The sequence below is a fragment of the Apostichopus japonicus genome, chromosome 23 (assembly GCF_037975245.1).
Source record: "Apostichopus japonicus isolate 1M-3 chromosome 23, ASM3797524v1, whole genome shotgun sequence".
NCBI lineage: Eukaryota > Metazoa > Echinodermata > Holothuroidea > Aspidochirotida > Stichopodidae > Apostichopus > Apostichopus japonicus.
This window is the reverse complement of record NC_092583.1, coordinates 5434943-5443614: the sequence shown is the minus strand read 5'-3', so window position 1 is coordinate 5443614 and position 8672 is coordinate 5434943. Positions and strand designations below refer to the sequence as shown.

The following is an 8672-nucleotide window of genomic DNA, read 5'->3' as shown; positions in this document are numbered from 1 at the left end:
GCTCAGATGCCAAATGCTGGCACTTGTGTAGCTTTTTAAGCACATACACTAGTTTTGCTAACAATTTACATTTTTTTTTAGTGAAATATATTACGTACCTGGTAAAAGTTATTAGTTTGTTTCAAAGAGATTTTACAAGGGACCGACTGAGAGCCAATGTTTCTCGCATGCGTAACTGATGCATTATTAGACTGTATGATTTTGGCAAAGGCTAGGCCCAAATATGTTGAATATATTGTTAGGAATGTTGGGATTTTAGAAGAAAATAGTGCTGGGCGGGATTCAAGACTTTTAAGACAGTGCTGGGCGTTAATTTTTAGTGCTGGGCGGGGCCACCGAGTGCCGCCAGCGTGGCACATCCATGTCTTTATTATGCAGTCGGTTTTTACTGCCGCATTATGACTTCAAGATAGATCGTAGCCATTACGCGGCAATTACAGTTACATAATGACCAAGAAAGCAAAAAATATTATTTTCAAATAATGTCTAACGTAAATCCTACTCAATATGCGGCAGTCTTTACTGCGGCATAATGACTAAAACATTCGCCAAAACGGACATAATTTTATGCGGCAAGACAACACTCAGTTGTTTATTTGAATGCAGAAGTTAGGAGAATATCTAAAAAATCAGTGCAAGAATTCTCAAAATTTTTACTCTCTTACCATCGACCTTACAATGGCAGCGATTGATGATGAAGAGATCCAAAAGGTGACCCTGAATCTAGTGACAATTATGTACCAGTTTCTGTCTTATCAGCTTTTTCGAAGATATTTGAAAGAATAGTTTATAGCCGTATTAACAGGTTTGCTAGAAAGCATAGTATTCTGTTCAAAGGACAATACGGTTTCCGACCAGGCCATTCAACTGAGCTGGCTTTAACGGATGGTTTGTACGATGCTATGGATAAGAAGATCATTTTATGTGTTCCTTTTTAGATTTGTCGAAAGCATTCAAAGATGGACCACCAAAGTAAGTTCATGAAACTTTCACATTATGGTTTTAGTGGCCTCGGCCTTCATGGGATTTCAATCTATCTTCCGCACAGAATACAATTCACAACTTTCAACAATGTAGATTCCGAGAAGATGACTACTGTATGTGGTGTTCCACATCAAGGATCTATTTTAAGGCCGTTACTTTAATCATTTATGTCAATGGTATATATAAGGTATCAGAGAAATGTACCACTATCTTGTTTACTGGTGGTGTTTTCTTCACCGTCCATAATGTATTAAGTTACAAAAGTTACAAAGTTATATGCTTGGTTTTCTACCAATATACTTTCTCTTAATGTGAGTAAGACTAGTTATATTGTTTTCCAAATAGTAATAGTAATGTGACATTTAACATATCTATGGATGAAAAATATCTTAAAGGATTACATTTATATAACGTTTCTAAGAGTTAATTACTATTGACTCTGACTTGACTTGGAATAATCACATTAATTCAATCTCTATCAAGAATCGCCAAGGTGTTGGGATTCTCACTAATTTTTGAAGCATTCACTACCGTGAACGAGACAAGTTTTTTTGCTCTTTATATATATGTTACTCTTATGCATCCCCATCTCTTTTGTTGCGTGACAATTTGGTCTGGTAAAATGTATCAAGAAACGTCATATTCCTTTAGCTTCCTTCAATGATCAAACCAGCAAGCTAATTGCTTCTCTCAATCCCCTTAAATTTCCTGGCATTATTAATGTTCACATTGCAACTTTTGTTTACCGTTCTATTAATAATCATAAACCTCCTGATTTCAAAGCTTATTATTATTACGTACAATAAAGATTGTGTAAAAGTAAGTTACTGCCTGACGTTTCGATCCTAGCAGGATCTTCTTCGGAGGCTAATACTTACAATGTACAATATAGCCTGTAAACGCGCTCACACGATGTGTTGTTTGTGTATTGTTACGAAGTGTGCGTCATGTAAAGTTGCAGTGCTACTGCGCGTGTGCGTGTTTGTGCGAGTGTGCGTGCGTGCGTGAGTATGTGTTTGAAATTTGTTGTTTTCGTTGGTTCTGTCTTTACGTTCATTTACCGTAATTTGAGTTCAGTCGATATCAAGAACGCTTTGAAGCAAGATGTATTTTCCAGTGTTAAACCAAAGATTTTATGTAAGTTGTGTTTTTATTGATATAACGTTGTATATTTGTTGCATACATGATTATTTATTCTGTATGATTTGGATTTATGTATTTATTCTTCAATAATTGACTTATTCATTAATCGATTTCCTGATTGTTTAATTACAAACGTATGTTTCGTTTTTATTTATTTAGTTACTAGATTGACAGATTGACAGATTGACAGATTGACAGATTAGCAGATTAACAGATTAACAGATTACCAGATAGTTACCAGATATCAAAGCTAATAAACCACGAATCGACTCAACATTTCTTCTGCGTTGAATAATCTTTGGATTACAGGAATACGGAATAAAGAAATCTATATTGATTTACAGTAAATAAAATCTATAATTGAAGATGTCAACGGACGAGGCCCTTACGATGAAGACGCTGTTAATACGGCGCAGGAATAAGAAGGGGACCTTGACTAGAGCGATTAATTCTATTTCTACTCTCATTAGAGAGGACGCAGGAATAGACTCTGTGAAGGAACTCTTAGAGAAAGCGAATAAAAATTTAGAAGCAATAGAAGAGGCCCATCAAGCTGTGATTGAAAAGCTTTTGGAAGAAGATAAGTTTATTTTGGAAGAAGAATGGATGGCGGACGTAGTCAGCAAGTTCATCGCCGTAAAGATCGAAGTCGAGAGGTATGTAGACCTCAGCAGAAAAGGGCCCGAGAGGATCTCAGAAGCTCCCGAAGGCGACGAGGAAAAGAGGTTAACCGACAATGATGATAACGGTATTTTTACTAAGAATAGTAACGTTAGTCATTGTGTTAGCTCTAAGGAAGTTAATGATATTACCGATGGTAGTAATAGTAACGTAGACATGAAGAATGGTGAAGGTCTTCCACATTTAAGTTCAAGTAGGTTTAGTTCTAGTTGTGATTCCAACTATGTATTCGGGTTTAACGAACTCAAATTGGCATTAGAGTTACCGAAGGCTGAGGTATTTGAGTTTAATGGAGACCCCACAGATTATTGGTACTTCATAACCAATTTCGAAGTTAACGTGGCAAGTAAATTGAGCGGTGATGCCGCGCGTTTGCAGTATTTGCTGCAGCTATGTAAAGGTAAAGCGCGTTTCTGCATCGAAAGTTGCGCGCTTCTAGGTGACGAAGGTTACGAAAGCGCGAAGGCAATTTTGAAACGTCAATTTGGTCAACCGCATCTGATTCTGAATTCTTTGATGAGTAAATTGGTTAGTCGCAAATCGATTAAGGCTAATGACGGAGAAAGCTTGTGGAAGCTCATATCCGAAATGCAGAGGTGTTACGTTACCTTAACTCAGATGGGGTATGTAAATGACCTAAATTCAACAAGTAACCTTCTTAAGATTCACAGTTTGTTACCTGTTTATCTTCAAACTGGGTGGGCAAATGTCGCCCAAAAGATACATGAGAGTAGAGAACCAGAATTTAATGACCTTCTATCGTATCTGACAGGTCAAGCTGAAATTTCGTCTAACATGTTTGGTAGGAATATAGGCAAGTCGAGTAGCGTAGTGAGTGACGAGAAACCTCGCGTGAAATCTAATTTTATGAAAGGTAGATCTCTTAAGTGTTTTGCTTGTGATGATGATCATAGGATTTTTGACTGTGAGTCGTTCTGCAACATGAGTTACAACCAGAGGCTAGACATTGTTAGGACAAAGAGGTTGTGTTTTAGGTGTCTATTTCCTGGTCATTCGGTGGCTAAATGTAGAAGGGATACCGTTTGCACGTTTTGTCAGTCTAACAAACACAATGATCTACTTCATCCTCCACCCAATCAAGAGAATATCTCTGTTATGTCAAACACTGCTGTTTGTGGTAGTAACGTTTTCTTGAGAATTCTGCCGGTTACAGTGACCGGTAACAATGGTAATCGGGTGCATACCCTGGCTATTTTGGACAGTGGGTCAGACACTACTCTGTGTTCAGAATCCCTAAGGAAGAAGTTAGGTGTTAAGGGAAAACCGACGTCTTACACGTCTTCGACGGTTAACGGAGTCGAACCTAAGATCGGTTCAACATTTGATATTACCGTTAAAGGGGAGAATGAAAGTAATGATTTGTCAATAACTGCTCTTTCTGTTCCAAAACTACCCAATAGTGATGATAGTGTCCCCTCTGCTCGAGACCTCAACCGGTGGCAACATTTGAAACTTATTCCCTGGGGGGATATCTCAAGATACAACCTTGAGCTACTAATAGGGGCGGATGTTCCCGAAGCATTTTGGGTTATGGATGAGAGGCGTGGTGGAACGGGGGATCCGTATGGAGTAAAGACACCCCTTGGTTGGTCTGTTATGGGTCCTACAGGTTTCAGTGGTCGTAGCGATAGAAAGAACATCCATCGTATATCTTGTTGCTCGAATGGAGAGATCTTAAGTTTACTTAAAAGTTCTTGGTCTGTAGACGATGCGAGTATTGGTGAAGGTGATTCTGTCCAAGACAAGAGAGCCAAAGGTATATTAGAATCTACTGCCTCACTTACTAGTGAAGGTCACTACCAGATAGGACTTCTGTGGAAGGACGATTACCATTTCTTGCCTTCCAATAAACCGTTAGCTGAATCACGTCTAAGAAACATAAAACGTAAGCTATTAAGAGACAATGTAATGTGTCAAAAGTATACAGAAACCGTAGAAGGTTACATTGCGAAAGGTTATGCCGAACGGGTTCAAGGTGAAGGTAAGGCTGGTAATGTTTGGTATCTGCCTCACCATCCAGTTGTTCACAAGGTCAGAGTAGTCTATGATTGTGCAGCGAAGTGGAGGGATACTTCATTAAACTCGTGTTTATTGAAAGGCCCAGACACGATAAACAGTCTCGTGGGTGTTCTCCACAGATTTAGGCAACAGCGAATTGCACTAGTTGCTGACGTAGAGGCAATGTTTCACCAAGTGCAGGTGATAAGCGAAGACCGCGATGTCTTCAGGTTCTTGTGGTGGCCTGGCGGTAATCTAGAAAGTGAACCGCTCGAATATAGAATGACGGTGCATCTCTTTGGTGCCACGTCAAGACCAGCTTGCGCCGGCTATGCGTTACAGCGCACGGCCAGGGACAACGAGTTACATAATCAGGACATTGTAGGTAAGAAAGCCATTCAGTTCATAAGGAACAACTTCTATGTAGACGATCTTCTGGCTTCAGTCGATGATCCAACTGTTGCAATAGAAGTTGTGGAACGCCTTAGAAGTATTTTAAGTAAGGGCGGCTTTAGACTCACGAAGTGGGTTAGTAACGATCGTGCCGTTCTCCAAAGCATCCCAGAGTCCGAAAGAGCTCCAAATTTACGTAATAGCCTGGAGACTCTTCCAACTGAGCGAACACTGGGAGTGAGTTGGAATGCCGAAAATGACAATTTCCTATTCAACGTGTCGTTGCCCGACAAACCCTTTACAAGGCGAGGGTTATTGTCAATATCAAGCTCGATCTTTGACCCATTGGGTTTTGCTGCTCCCTTTGTTGTCATTGCTCGGTACCTCTTACAAGATATTTGTCGCAAAGGGTCTGATTGGGACAAACCCTTGACGGACGAAGAACTTGTGACATGGAAGAAGTGGCTTCAAAATGTTCCTCTTCTTTCATCTATACAGATCCCTCGTTGGCTACAGTTAGATAACGCACAGCGCGTCCAGCTTCACGTGTTTTGTGACGCATCTCAGAGAGGATATGCTGCAGTGACATATCTCCGCGTGATAGGTGCTGACAGTGAAGCAAGCTGCTCATTCATTCAAGGAAAGGCCAAAGTCAGCCCAATGAAGCCCGTGTCTATTCCTAGGCTCGAGTTAATGGGCGCGGTTCTTGCAGTGACGTTGTACACGTCGATCAAACAAGAGATTAGGTTTGATCTCGATGATGTTATATTTTGGACGGACTCAATGATTGTCCTTGGGTACATTCGCAACGAGGATAAGCGATTTAAAACCTTCGTTGCGAACCGAGTGTCCAAGATTCAAGAGTTCTCCTCTCCAAATCAATGGAGACATGTAGGCTCCAAAGAAAACCCAGCCGATGATGGCTCGAGGGGTACGTATGATTTAGGAACGTGGCTCTCCGGCCCAAGTTTCCTTTCGAAGAAAGAAAGCGCATGGCCTTCACTGAAACATGATGATATTGATTTGTCTGGAGACACAGAAATAGGAAAGTCTGTTTTTCTTAATGTAACTACTTTAGTTAATGATAAGTTTTCTGAGCAGTTAATCTCCAGGTTTTCATCGTGGACCAAGTTAGTCAAGGTGTTAGCTTGGGTCTTTCGCTTTGTTAATAAGTGTAGAGGTTCATTGGCAGCAAGTGGCATAAATCTGTCTGTATCAGAAATCGAAGCGAGTGAAACTACCATAATTTCATGGGTCCAAAAATCGGCGTTTAAATCCTGGCAGGGTGACCAGCGATTATTTAAACTCAAACCCATTCTTCTTGGAAATGTACTTAAAGCGGGGGGTCGTCTCGACAATGCTGATTTGGGAAATGACGTTAAGCGCCCAATTATCTTGCCCCCTAGGGGAGCAGTAGTCACACTCATTATTAGATATTATCATGAGTCGGTAGGTCATGGTGGTTTGGCCATGACGTTAAGTGCCATTCGGCAAAAGTTTTGGCTACTGAATGGTCGAACAGCAGTGAAGAGTGTAGTGAGTAAGTGCGTTGTTTGTCGTAAGATCCTTGCACGGCCTTCTTGTCAGATAATGGCCGCATTGCCTTTGGAGAGAGTCTCCTCTGACAAACCTCCTTTTAGTTTTGTCGGCGTGGACTATTTTGGGCCATTCGAAGCGAAAAGAGGTCGCTCGACCGTAAAGAGGTTCGGTTGCATTTTTACTTGCTTGTCCTCCAGAGCTGTTCATTTGGAAGTTTGTGAATCCCTTGATGCTGATACCTTCCTTAATGCTTTCAGACGTTTTGTAGCAAGAAGAGGTCAGCCAGTTAAGATTTTTAGCGACAATGGCTCTAATTTCCAAGCTGGCGAGAAAGAGTTGAGAAATGCCTTTAAAGCTATGAATAAAGATGACGTAGAAGCCTTTCTTCATAGTAAAGGTTGTGAGTGGCACTTTAACCCTCCTACAGCCAGCCATTTCGGAGGAGCATGGGAAAGGCTTATTAGGTCGGTAAGAAGGATTCTAAGAGGCGTCCTGAGGCAGCAAACGGTCACTGATGAGGTTCTTACTACTGTACTAGCCGAGGTTGAATCTATTCTCAACTCAAGACCTCTCACTGACTTCTCCTCAGATCCAAAAGATGAGGAGCCTCTTACTCCGAACCACCTGCTTTTGATGAGACATGGGCCAGACACCCCAGTTGACACAGGAGTCTCTTACGGGCGTAAAAGGTGGCTTCAAGTACAGTACCTTGCTTCCTTGTTTTGGAAGAGATGGCGGAAAGAATATCTGCCTCTCCTCCAAAAACGCCATAAGTGGAATTTTCCGAAAGAAAATGTTGTCATTGGGGACATAGTTCTCCTCACCGACGAAACAATTCCACGCGGAAAATGGCCTTTAGCTAGAATCATTACAGTTTTCAAGAGTAGCGATGGGAAAGTAAGAAGCGTTGAGGTTAAGGTTCGTAATAAAATACTCAAAAGACCGATGACGAAATTGTGTATTGTAAAGAGAATGTCTGATTAGTCTCATTGTTGATTTTTTCTTTGAATATATATATTACTTTGTCTCAGTGTACTAAATTGTTTGATTGGTTGTAAATGTGTGTAAAATCCATATGATTTAACAGGGGGGAGTGTAAACGCGCTCACACGATGTGTTGTTTGTGTATTGTTACGAAGTGTGCGTCATGTAAAGTTGCAGTGCTACTGCGCGTGTGCGTGTTTGTGCGAGTGTGCGTGCGTGCGTGAGTATGTGTTTGAAATTTGTTGTTTTCGTTGGTTCTGTCTTTACGTTCATTTACCGTAATTTGAGTTCAGTCGATATCAAGAACGCTTTGAAGCAAGATGTATTTTCCAGTGTTAAACCAAAGATTTTATGTAAGTTGTGTTTTTATTGATATAACGTTGTATATTTGTTGCATACATGATTATTTATTCTGTATGATTTGGATTTATGTATTTATTCTTCAATAATTGACTTATTCATTAATCGATTTCCTGATTGTTTAATTACAAACGTATGTTTCGTTTTTATTTATTTAGTTACCAGATTGACAGATTGACAGATTGACAGATTAGCAGATTAACAGATTAACAGATTACCAGATAGTTACCAGATATCAAAGCTAATAAACCACGAATCGACTCAACATTTCTTCTGCGTTGAATAATCTTTGGATTACAGGAATACGGAATAAAGAAATCTATATTGATTTACATAGCCTACATAATCATTCTACGAGGCAGGCTGATTACATGCACAAACCACGTCCTCGAATTAATATTATTATTAAGATCTTATTATTATTAAGATCCTTATCGAGCTAATACTTATTAGAATTCTTTGCCTAATTCAATGAAAAATTCATGCTTCACCGCCTTCGTTTAAAAAGAACGTTGTACTTATAATTCAAATAGCTTTTGAATATTCACTTCTTCATCAAACTGTTTTAC

The 8672-nt window shown here is 40.0% G+C and overlaps 1 protein-coding gene across 2 annotated transcripts; it reads left to right on the top strand.

Annotated features, from left to right (window-relative positions):
* The first annotated feature begins 1877 nt into the window (after positions 1 to 1877).
* Positions 1878 to 8440, top strand: LOC139964892 (uncharacterized). Of its 2 annotated transcripts, none has more exons than XR_011792118.1 (2): positions 1878 to 8096; positions 8262 to 8440. XR_011792118.1 is itself a non-coding variant. In XM_071966950.1 (2 exons), exon 2 carries the CDS (start codon positions 2494 to 2496, stop codon positions 7741 to 7743), a length of 5250 nt encoding a protein of 1749 aa, XP_071823051.1. In that variant the 5' UTR covers positions 1878 to 2121; positions 2287 to 2493; the 3' UTR covers positions 7744 to 8440. The 2 variants fall into 2 exon arrangements, 1 of the variants encoding a protein (XP_071823051.1); XM_071966950.1 differs by having other exon boundaries at positions 1878 to 2121; positions 2287 to 8440.
* Positions 8441 to 8672: the final 232 nt, after the last annotated feature.